This window comes from Nymphalis io, chromosome 20 (assembly GCF_905147045.1).
Source record: "Nymphalis io chromosome 20, ilAglIoxx1.1, whole genome shotgun sequence".
Taxonomy (NCBI): domain Eukaryota; kingdom Metazoa; phylum Arthropoda; class Insecta; order Lepidoptera; family Nymphalidae; genus Nymphalis; species Nymphalis io.
In genome coordinates, this window is record NC_065907.1 from 6,714,177 (window position 1) to 6,726,055 (window position 11,879).

General features: G+C 30.1%; 3 protein-coding genes across 3 annotated transcripts; 1 reads left to right on the forward strand and 2 right to left on the reverse strand.

The window, feature by feature from the left end:
- Window positions 1-1,258: 1,258 nt before the first annotated feature.
- LOC126776365 (alpha-1,3/1,6-mannosyltransferase ALG2) lies at window positions 1,259-3,197 on the reverse strand. The gene has a single exon (XM_050498830.1). The coding sequence runs from the start codon at window positions 3,071-3,073 to the stop codon at window positions 1,811-1,813; it is 1,263 nt and encodes a 420-aa protein (XP_050354787.1). The 5' UTR covers window positions 3,074-3,197; the 3' UTR covers window positions 1,259-1,810.
- A 1,745-nt stretch (window positions 3,198-4,942) lies between these two features.
- LOC126776434 (peptidyl-prolyl cis-trans isomerase FKBP2) lies at window positions 4,943-5,963 on the reverse strand. The gene is made up of 2 exons (XM_050498951.1): window positions 5,657-5,963; window positions 4,943-5,243 (listed from the first exon to the last, which is right to left on the reverse strand). The coding sequence occupies exons 1-2, from the start codon at window positions 5,837-5,839 to the stop codon at window positions 4,986-4,988; spliced, it is 441 nt and encodes a 146-aa protein (XP_050354908.1). The 5' UTR covers window positions 5,840-5,963; the 3' UTR covers window positions 4,943-4,985.
- A 442-nt stretch (window positions 5,964-6,405) lies between these two features.
- LOC126776345 (nuclear RNA export factor 2-like) lies at window positions 6,406-11,606 on the forward strand. Its single transcript, XM_050498803.1, has 10 exons — window positions 6,406-6,825; window positions 7,070-7,400; window positions 7,481-7,598; window positions 7,711-7,783; window positions 7,862-8,002; window positions 8,343-8,538; window positions 8,647-8,831; window positions 9,259-9,456; window positions 10,139-10,254; window positions 11,463-11,606. The coding sequence occupies exons 1-10, from the start codon at window positions 6,694-6,696 to the stop codon at window positions 11,587-11,589; spliced, it is 1,617 nt and encodes a 538-aa protein (XP_050354760.1). The 5' UTR covers window positions 6,406-6,693; the 3' UTR covers window positions 11,590-11,606.
- Window positions 11,607-11,879: the final 273 nt, after the last annotated feature.

The window sequence follows — 11,879 nt, forward strand, 5'->3', positions numbered from 1 at the left end:
TAAGATTGATCATATTCAACTGAGCTCAACTTTTATTGAAAGAATGTAAGTCTCTGAAACTTACTATTTTTTAACTTTATTTTGTTCCTATAAACTTTCAATCATCATCATTCTACAGACTATCATTTATAGGTAGCTAAAGTTTCAGCTAATTCAACTGAACATTTTATAGCATTTTTAACGAATAAATGTTCGAAATGATTCTTTATAATTTATGAACCTATTGAAATAAAACAAACATTAAACTTTGAGTGATGTTTGCTATAATACATTAGTGAAAACCGCACCCAAATCAGTTAAGCCGTTCCTAAGATTTGTGCGCACAAATGCGCACACAGACAAAATTTTTAACAATCATTGTTTTGGGTTCTTTTGCATTGATAAAGGCCCCCGATAATAGTTTTACTCATATTTCTTCCATGTACAGACAGCGATCAGTTACGTTTATACTATAAGTAATATTGATAATCGACATTAATGTAATGAATGCATTGTTTTTAATTTTTTAGATTATTGATTATGCATGTAAATTGTTTTCAGATAAGTTTGATTAAGGTCGAGATGAATAATTCTTTTATGTTTTTACGGATACTCGTTGTAAGGGAGTAAATAAAATTACACGATTGTGAATAATTCAAACAAGACACAGAAACGACATTAATTTTTTAACATATATTCAACGACAACAAAGTATGATTATTTATTGAAGTACAAGAAATAAAAGTAGCATATTAGAGTTACAAAGTAGCCATAGTAGTTGATTAAATATAAAAAAATTTAAACAACTATTTAACATGTAACAATAAAAATAGAGAATGGTGATTATTGGTTGTTTGTAAGTTACTACAACCAAAAATGTTCACCCTTTGTTTAAATTAGTAAATAGCAAGATCTGCATAAGTATAGTATCCATTATGTAAGTTAGTAACGAGCCTTATAGTAGAATGCAGAGTGCAACAAAGAAGAAGAAAGTGTAAAGTACAAGATAGAAATGAAATTTTTAAATTGAAATCAACATAATATCAAATATAAAATCCAGCTTATATCTTAATTATTAAAAATATAGAATAATATTTTAACTTAAATAAAATTAACCTTACAAAGCTAACATTGGCATATTAAAATATTTTTAATTCATCTATCATTTTTTTAATTATAAATCTAAATATTAATATTCAATAATATTTATTAATATTCACATTTCACAAATAAAAATATGTTCTTTATATTTTTGTATAAAATATAGTTATTAGGGAAAGATTTGAATTAATTGAATTAGGCAATAAGAATAGTACAGGTGTTTATAAAACAACATAAAAGACAGGACTTTTAGCAAGACAGATAATTTGTTTATACATTAAATCCTTATATAATAACAAACATATCTATGTAACATTACAGCAATACAACAAATATATTTTAATGAAAAAAAAACACAAAATATAGTATTCAACAGGAAGGAAATTCTTTCAAAACATATGTGTTTTATCTTCATGAATCCTCTAATCTCTACTACTGAGAAACACTTTATTTTATTATCTCTTACAAAACTGTTAAACACTGATATATTTTATTTAACTTACTTTTTATTTAGCCATTATTTTCAATATTTAAAGAAGATAAATGCTACATGATTTTTATTTTTTTATCGATTTATAAAAAAATATTATACAAGATTATTAAATTTTTGATCTAGATTTTTGGAATTAGATAATAATCATTTTTCTACTAGTAATAGTCATAATTGGAGATCACAAATTAAATACAACACTCAAACAATGTCAAATATTGTTGGAGTGTTAGCATCATGTTATTTATGCTTTCGTTCATATTCTATAGCTCTTGCCTCGGAAATGAGTTGCCTTTCTCTTGTTAATATACCATCCAGCTGATTGGTGAAAGCTTCAAAAGAGAATTTAGTTTCAAACCTTTTCCTGCCTGCCTCACCGAGCTTTTCACATAATTCTGGATTTACAATCAACATACTCATGGCATCAGCAAATGATTGACAGTTTGGCTCGCAAAGGAATCCTGTAACATCATTCACAATTGTCTCTGTTGGACCTCCGCTATTCACAGCAATGACTGGTTTGCTATAATACATAGCTTCTAAAGGTACTATTCCAAAATGTTCATTAGAAGGTGTATATATTAATGCCTTACAATTATATAAGAGGGATACTTTCTCTACATCTTTGGGAGATTTCATGAATGTTACTTTGTCCACTAGGTCAAGTTCAGCAGCTAAGTCAGTGAGTTCCATAAAATGTTCTATATTTTCCAAATTAATAGGATCAAAACCACCAGCCATTATTAAATGAACTCTTTCCCAGTCTGACTCATCAATAATATGTTTTAATTCCGCTAATGATTGTAAAGCTAGCTTTAAATTCTTTTTTCTTTCATATCTATTTATTGAGAGGAAAGTGAACTTGTCACCTCCGACTGGCACAATCTCTTTTAAGCATTTCGGTACAGTACTCTTAAAGAATTCTGTATTTATTGATGGATAACAAATATCGGGGACATCTTTGATTTTCTGAAATGCATCTTGGTATACTCTGGCTGTGTATTTACTGTTCACTAGAACTTTATCTGCACAAGCTGTAGTTAATTCTTCCAACCAATTCAATGGAGCTCTATACAACTTTTTCAGCAGACCCCCTTCAGTAGTAAGAAGTTTGTCTGGATGATGACAGTAAAATACTACTCTAAAAGGCCCTCTTGCTAATTTTAAAAATGGAATGCATAATGATATTAGATCACAAAAAATTAACGTCGGCTCTTCTACTGGAATTACATACCAAGCTAAATAAACAGCGGCGAACATCATACGAGCGTAAGCAAACGCTGCTTTGAATCTACCGAATATAGAACGTGGTATCCAATCACCAATTACAGTCACTGGAAAGGTACCATCTTTGGTTTCAGCGAAACAGTGCGTAGGATCATGATGATTTGTGTAAAAAGCGACGTCGTGGCCTTTGCTTTTGAAGGCCAATGCGGCATCTAATACTAAACGTTCGGCCCCTCCAATGCCTAAATCAGGGTGGAGAAATAATATCTTAACCATGTTAACTTCACGGATAAATGTAGTTTGTTAAAAGCACTTAAGCTGACGTCACATATATGCTCCAAATTTAAACTTTGCCGACAATTGATTTTTTATTTTTACTGAAATACAGATACTTCGGTTATATATGTCAATGTCAACGTCAAATAGGTATATTTTTTTTTGCTTTATTCTTTTGGAAAAGGCAAAGTATCATACAGCCTTAGCGTTAGTATTTTTTTCAAAATTCGGATAAAAGAGTAACCTTTCTTATTAACAAATATTTATTTTATATTTTTCGAAAATTCGTTTCGTTTTCAATTTTCATTTCCGCCTGCGTATTGATGAAGAAATAAAATAAAATAGAATAATGATCACGCTGCAATTCGAAAAATCCTTAATCCTATCTAAGGATTTTTTACGCTAGTGGCCCTGGCTGATCGTCCGTTTTTTTCTATATCGATATTAAGTCAAGTTTTTGTTACGAAATCCCTAAATGGGTTTTTGAAAATAAGATAAAATCAAATTTAACATATTTTCCATTCTAAAAATCCATAAGTACTATAAATCTCTAAATCCATAACTTTTACCAAAAAAGCATTTAATTGAAATTACAAGATCTTGGATAATGATACTGCAGCTTGTAACCTTGTTGATCGTTTTTTTCTGACATTATTTGGAGGGAATCAAGATGTTCAGGGGGTTATTTAGGGTGTCTATTATTCAACTTCTTTTTCCTTAAAAAACGCACGACTGTACAGTTTATATTAAGCCTCGAACCCAACCATCAAACTAAACCAAATATAAACTCCAAGCGTGGCTATAACTGAAATATCAAAAAAACTATAATATATTGAGATTGAAATAATAGCTCAACGGTCAGCGTGCTTGTACAAGACGTAGAAGGGCCGGGGTTCGATTTCTGGTCACTGAATGAAAAATAAAAATCGTTTAATTTCATTAAAATCGTTCAATTTCATCATCTCTTTTGGCATTTCAAAATTATTGTTTAAATTAATTAGTCTGGAAGTAAAGTTACGAATCCAAGTAAAACTTTTTTTCTGGCAAATTGCTATCATTAGTAATGATATTTTAGACTTATGTTAAAATCAGGATTGTTTAAGGAGTTTCTTCAGGTGAATAATGGATTCCAGAAGACCTTGGAGTGAGTGATGCGGAGATGAAATGAAAATCGTCATTTTGATTTTTCTATTAATTTGATTATAAGAATACAGTTATAGAAGTTAACTTGTTTTGTTAAATTCTTAGAAATAAAAAAAAAGGAAAAAAATCTTAAGTCCAGTTGATTTATTTAGGTATATAGGTCCAAAACTTTAATTTTTCAGATATATCATATATGTGCTAAAATATGTTTATAGGTTTTGTTATTTATACCAAAATAAAGACTAGTTTGTACTATACAATCAAGTGATGGTATTTTCATTTTTAAACGCCATGAGCTTTCTTTAACAAACTACATGTGTTTCTTTTAAGAGACAATTGTACAAATTCCCAAAAAAGAGTTTTAAATATGAACACATAACAGGATACCTCATAGAACACCCCTTTTTTAACGCTGGATAAGCTCATCATGTGTTTCCCCCACGGGAACAGGGGTGTTTAATCACTTAACTAGAGATTGATAATGGCAAACTGACTAATGCAAGCCATCTCATAAAGCATTAACTGAGTTATTAGTTGGTTATAATTGTTAAAATTCCAGTTTACACATTTTAATTAAATAATTATTCTTATACTTGTTTTAGCAAGAAATATTAAAGATATACCAGTTTTTCTATCAAATTTGGTAGAAATAAATTAATTTAATGTTAGAGTGAACTAAAAAAGTAAGCTTGTTAATTCCTATGGTACAAGTATAACACAACAAACTATCTCAAAAATCAAATGTATATTTCATACTGATATAAAAATTTTACAATTCATCTCTTCTTTCAATTTTTACAAGATCAACATGGAATGTTAGAGTTGCTGATTTTGGTATTTTTGGTGGAGCACCAACTTCTCCATAAGCTAATTCTGGTGGAATGACTAATTTCCTTTGTTCTCCTTCACACATACCCATCAGACCTTGATCCCAACCTTTAATAACTTGGCCAGAACCAAGAGTGAAGGTAAGGGGATTACCTCTTGGAATGGAACTATCAAACTCCGTACCATCATCTAATATACCCTAAAAACAAAAATGAAACACATTTTATATTAATCATATAACACAATATTATTTGTATTTAAGTAGATAGAAATGTTAAAAAATAAGAAATTACTCAACCAAGTGTAAGTGGTTGGAATATACTCCAGACTGTTAAATTTACTTTTATATGAATACAAAATATTTATGATCTCCATGCTTAGGTGTGATGACTTATAGCTGTCTTATACATGCAATTATTGCATGTATGATAACTTTAATAATAATTATAATTAACAAAGAAGTAAAAGTAAAATCCGCATCATATGTTTTATTAATTAGATTGCAATAAATTATAAATAAATATACTATATGACAATCAATGAGGAATCATTCCAACTAGATACACATTTTCATCAAATTTTTTATTAAAAATATTAAGATGGATTTCTTACTGTGTAATGCATATGTAGGAGATCGCCTTTTCTGCTCTTTATAGGACATTCCGCAGGCCTTTTTTTAACACCTATTTGTAATTTCTTTGGTGCGTCAGAAGCTACTACAACATGTTCAAACAGTGTCATTAAAATCAATAGAAATAAAGCAATTTTACAAAGATTTAGCAACGTGGTTCTCATTATTTTTCCTTTTTGTATTATCCAAAAATTAAACTTAAGTTAGACTTAACTCTTCCTACAGTTTAATCTTTCATGTATATTGTACATGTACACCAATTTTTTTTTAAATATGATTACTATTTGACAACTGTCATGTCAGAATCAGTTGTTCGGTACGAATAACGATTAAGTTCATTGACTCATATATTTATGTTTTCTATCTGTAATATAAACTAACTTTTTAGTTTTTATAAGAAATTCAATACTCCTCTATCGAGTGGTAGCCGTATGAGTAATGTTTGTTAATCACTATATTATATGCTGAATATATAAAAGCGATTAATTCCTATCACGTTCAGGGTATTATAGAATGCGTATCAAACCTTAGATCATATGTACTTTTAGTACTATAATATTTTGTAATTTAACGTAGTTTTAAATAAATACAAAGATTTTAGCAATATAAATACAAAGACATTTATAAACATACAAGTTTAAGTTGACATCGTAGCATAGACAGATTTGTTTTTGTCTGTCTGTCTTCGCTGCTAGTTGACAATTGACATTTAGCAAATAATAACAGTGAGAAGGTACCTATTGAGTACTTATACAATCACTACGTTTTGAATAATTTGTGGGAATAACTCTTCCCTTTAATTATTAGTGTATATATAAACCTGAACAATTTCGTTACAATACATGTTAACAAAAAACTATTGTTTTAGCGATTATTCATGCTTTTATGTTTTATTATGAATAGAAAACTTCAAATAGTTTCTTTTATAATTAAAAAAATATCTTTAATTTATTAAATAAAACAACAATGAGGAAGTACTAAAAATTATAAGACGCTTTTCCTAGGTAGATTAAGCACAATGGACCAATCAGGAACTTATAAACATCATTTGGTGACTCGAGCCTCAACGACGCAACATTTAGTTGAATATATTGAAAATTGCTTAACTACAGAAAATGAAGTATCCGAACATTCATATCATAAGATTATGGTGAGAGAAATTGTGATGTTGAATTAATATTTCTGTATATTATAGGCATTTTTAACACCTGTTTCTCACCTATGATCATCATCTATGATCATCTAACTTGCTTATATCAGTTTTTTATGACTTCTTAATTTATGTAGACTTCTTATTTGTGTAGACTTTTCATTTTTAGTTTTATATAATATTCTTTTTCCTCAAATGGAAGTGTCTAAAAAAGTTAAATAAATTTATTATTTACATATTTCAGGTATATCGTTGGGCTGAGAGTGATGTAAAATTATTTGAAGTATTAAGTGAATATTTTGTTGCATCATTTATCCCAGTAGACTTTGAAACACAAAATGTTGTTGCAACATTCTACACCAGCAGCTTGTCATTTGTTTTAAAGATCATAAAACTGGACTTTGTATTCCCACACGCCAGGACCATGTACAACATCGACATACTTTTTGATGATAAGACCTCGTATAACCTTTTCGGACGAAGCATTACAATTGACAATATTGTTTCTGGTGTTGTAGCCTCAAGATTCAATGAAATGAATGAATTGAATTTATCATATTTCTGCCATGATCCGGGTATAATATTAATTATGTTAGATTTTTTTTGATCAATTTATTACTTTCTTGCAATTTCTAATAATATATTTATTTTTTAGTATTTGTGGAAAAGAAAGTTAATTTTTATAACTTGACACTTTTGTCATACTTCAAAATTCTTATGATAAGGATGGGGAGGGACACAAGATTATTAAATTTAAGTAACAATAACTTAAGGTAACTAAATGACTTTGTATTAAATGCTATTTATAATTTTAGATTTTATTAAAAATATTTTTTCAACATGTATTCATTATGTTACCATATTAAAATATATATCACTTTTCAGCCAAGTCCCGCTAAATATATTAAATTTCTTCATCAAAGGACAACTAATAGGAATGAATCTGAGCAATAATAATGTATGTTGAATTTTTTTAAATTAACGTTTTGTACGATTATGCTTACAAAATAATATTTTTAGTTAATTCTCATGCTAGATTCCATCATTAGCCGAACTGCAAAGGATTAGTAGTAAAATAGAAAAGTTATGGGTAGAGGGAAATCCATTGTGTGAAGATCTGGACCCAATCACATACATAAAACAGATAGTTCAAAAGTTTCCAAGATTAACTGAACTTGTAAGTCTATTTATAGTTCTTTTATTTATTCCAAAGACTTATACTGACATAGCACAGGTGAAATTTAGATATTATTGATATATATATTTCATAATGAGATACTAACATATAGTATTAATTCAAGTGATCTATCAGTGTTAATACACTATACTTGTTTATTCATTACAACTTTTTTTTATGATTTATCCTTTAAATCGGTAATCAGGCAAAGGACCAAGGCTTTACAGCCTCTCCTTGCAGTAACTATGTTACTTTCCAATTTCGGAATAGTTCTTGTTTTTATGTATTCAGTACAAATATGTTCTATTCATATCCATTTTAATATTTTATTTATTGTAAGGATGGAATAAAACTAAATGAACATGGCCTAATGGTGCCCTTCTATAAAAACTACCTTGCAGTACCAGATAAGAAAACGAAGATGTTAGTTGAGAAATTTGTATCACTTTACTTTTCACATTACGATTCGAATCGACGGAAACTCGACTTGTTCTATGAACCAATGGCGCAACTGATGCTTTCTACGTCTTTTTTAGGTATGCACTATACTATACTCAATAGCAATAACTGGTTTGCGCGGTTAAAACAACTCATAAAAGATTTTTTTTTTGTATAAATGCAATAATAATAAATATCTTTTTCAGACTCGGAAGAGAATGAGGTGTACGCAGCACATTCTAGAAATATGTTAAATCAAGAAAAAAGACAAAAAATGATGAACAATAAAAGGCGGTACGTGAAACGCGCAGATATAGTCACAGTTTTAGCGCAGCTGCCTAAGTCTTCGCATGATCTAACAAGTTTCAGCATCGATGTCTTGAAACATGATGTATGTATAACAATTATTTAATTTAGTTTAATTTAATTACTATTTATCAATATAAAAATTAATATATATTAATATTTTTGCTTAGTGCAAGACCATCTAGGTAGGCACCACCATCGAATATTTTATCGCCACTAGCGATACATAGTATTGTTGTGTTCCAGTTGAAATGGTAAGTGAGCCAGTGTACAGACTCAAGAGACATAACATCTTTGTCCCTGGTTGGGTGTCACAATAGCAATGTAAGGAATGTTTAATATTTCTCACAAGGCCAAAGTCCAAATATGATGGTGACCACTTACCAGCAGGTGGTCCATTTGCCGGTCTGTCTACCAATTTTTGACAGAAAAGAAAGAATGTGCACTGAGAACAACATAAAAAATTACACAATTGAAAATTATTTACTTAAAGTATTTATATTTTGTTTCAGCAAAAATGTTTAATATTAATTATAGATGGTGTTTTCAAAGAGCAAGCCACAAACGTAACGCCAGAGCGAATTTTACAATTTAGAAGAACATTTATATTTCATGTACACTCGGTACATACAATGTCATTTTATAATATTGCTCATGAAATGTTTAGCGTGTCGTTAGCTTCGCCGGAAATAGTAAAAATCAGTTTTAAGGTGAGACTCTTAGATTGACAATAGGAAAATATTCGGCTAGGTAAAATCTCCTACTAAAGTTGGAGCTATCTAGTTATCTATGCTACTGCCTTAATCATAGTAAACACGTGGAATAATTTTATCCGACGGCTCTCCTTGCGATGTTAAAAGGAAATCATGAACTTTGGAATATTAATTTATATGTGCATTTAATATTTAGTTAAGATTGACTGCCTCGTTGGTCTATTGGCTACATGTAATGCCGCAGACCCGAAAGTCCTGGGGTGAAATCCCAGGTCGGGCCAATAAAAATATATTGAGTTTTTCTCTCGTTAATTCTCAGTAGCAGCCCGGATTCTGGAAGTTCGATGTGTATACACTCCCGTGCCTAGGAATGCACGTAAAGCCTTTGGTCCTGCGCCTGAACTCTTTTCGATCGTGTCGAATTGTCCGTCCCTTTGGATTATGAGAGTTAGGGAATAGAGAGTGCACCTGTGTTTTCACATACACTTGTGCACTATAATATGCCCTGCGCAGTTGACTAATTTGAAAAAAAGACTACTGTCTAGGCATTACATGATTTACGTAATTTTGCATTTCAACTCTTAAAATTCAGTTACGATTCACGTATTTTATTTGTCTATAAGAAATGGGTATATTTCTGTATGAAATTAAATACCTTTTTTTTCTTTTAAATTTTCAGAATCCTATAAGGAATTTGAATCAGTTGAAACTTATTAATCCTGAACAAGACGAAAAAGACATAATTTGTGCAGCGTTTATGTATTATACGCAATTAAAAAGAGTAGAAGCTGAAGCGTAAGTTGATTATACATAAGGATTCTTTAGATTTCATTCTTTCTAAGTTTTTGTGTTTAAAACTAAGTGTTCCGAACGGCTTGACAACGCCAACGTCAGCTCTTGCCCGCTTCCCGTGTATCGTAGCGCGATGTTACGTTTAACTTATTTCCACCACTAGAGGAATAATAAAAACAAATAAACAAACTTTGTTATTGAATTGAAGCGATATCATTTCTCGAGACCTTAAATAATTTATGATATTTATTATGGACTCGCGAAAAAGTTGTTATCGAAATTTAGGAAGTAAAATAAACATGGATAAATTGTTAAGTGGAATACTGTTGTGTTTTAAAAGCAGCAGCATATAAGGCAGAGCTTGTGGCTGAGCAGCATATAAAGCAGCAATGTTTGCTGCTTATCATATTCTATATGTAAATATAAGGTTTATAATATCTACTTCTTTTACGATTAGAATAGGCTATATATAATACCTTTCTTATTAAATGGCTATCTAATGTAAAAATATTTTCAATCGGACTGGTATAATAATATTCTGATATTAGCGCGTTCGTTCGTTAGCTGAGATGGCCCAGTGGTTAGAACGCGTTAATCTAAACGTGATTGTGGGTTCAAACCCGGGCAAGCACCACTGAATTTTCATGTGCTTAATTTGTGTTATAATTCATCTCGTGCTTGGCGGTGATGGAAAACATCGTGAGGAAACCTACATGTGTCAAATTTCACTGAAATTCTGCCACATGTGTGGTGTGCCACCAACCCCCGTTGGAGCAGCGTGGTGGAATAAGATCCAAACCTTCTCCGCAAAACAAGGACAGGAGGCCTTAGCCTAGCAGTGGGACGTTCACAGACTGTTACTGTACTGTACAGTACAGTAATCATTAGCGCGTTCAAATAAACAAAATTCTAGTTTCATTAACTAGTATAAATTATTCAATATTTTATTCAATTATATAAAGAAAGTTATAAATTATTTTTCAGTTAATTTCTCTCAGGAAATCTTTATTGTATTTCAATATATATTGTAATTCTATTGGGTCAAAATCTTTAAATTATTCGGATTAAATTCCGGCATTACAATGCAAGTTACATACGATACGAGAGGAAGAGAAGATAATAATTATGCCTTATGATACAGACTCGTGTTTTTATCTTTATATGATACAGTAAGTATAAATTAATGACATAATAATTTGATTTTTTTACAGCCGCCTTCGAACGCATGATTGGGATTTACGAGCAACACTAAAAGTATTTGTATCAGACTGTAAAAATGACATGATTCATCCAGATAAATTTGAAAATATGCAACAGTTGATAGATAAAATTGATTAAATAAAGCAATTTATAAAGATTTAAAAGCAGTTTTATTTTGATTTAAAATTTCCTTCGTAGTTTAAATTAGTTAAATACTAACTAACAAGTTACCAAGCACATAAGTTTTTTTTTTTAAATATAGTGTAAACATACATTGTTAAGCTAATTTGTAATATTAGGGTTTAGTTTATAACGTATTTGTGACTACTACGCCCGCGGTTTCACCCGCGTACAACTTAAATAAATCACTAAGAGCAGACTAATATTTCAGTATATATAATAGTTTTATTTTCGTGCAATATTCGTAT

Coding starts and splice junctions, on each gene's coding strand:
- LOC126776365 (XM_050498830.1), bottom strand. CDS start 3,073: ATGGTTAAGATATTATTTCTCCACCCTGATTTAGGCATTGGAGGGGCC.
- LOC126776434 (XM_050498951.1), bottom strand. CDS start 5,839: ATGAGAACCACGTTGCTAAATCTTTGTAAAATTGCTTTATTTCTATTG. Junction 5,244..5,656: donor TCCTACATATGCATTACACA/GTAAGAAATCCA, acceptor TTTTGTTTTTAG/GGTATATTAGATGATGGTAC.
- LOC126776345 (XM_050498803.1), top strand. CDS start 6,694: ATGGACCAATCAGGAACTTATAAACATCATTTGGTGACTCGAGCCTCA. Junction 7,599..7,710: donor TTAAGTAACAATAACTTAAG/GTAACTAAATGA, acceptor ATCACTTTTCAG/CCAAGTCCCGCTAAATATAT. Junction 8,003..8,342: donor TTCCAAGATTAACTGAACTT/GTAAGTCTATTT, acceptor ATTTATTGTAAG/GATGGAATAAAACTAAATGA.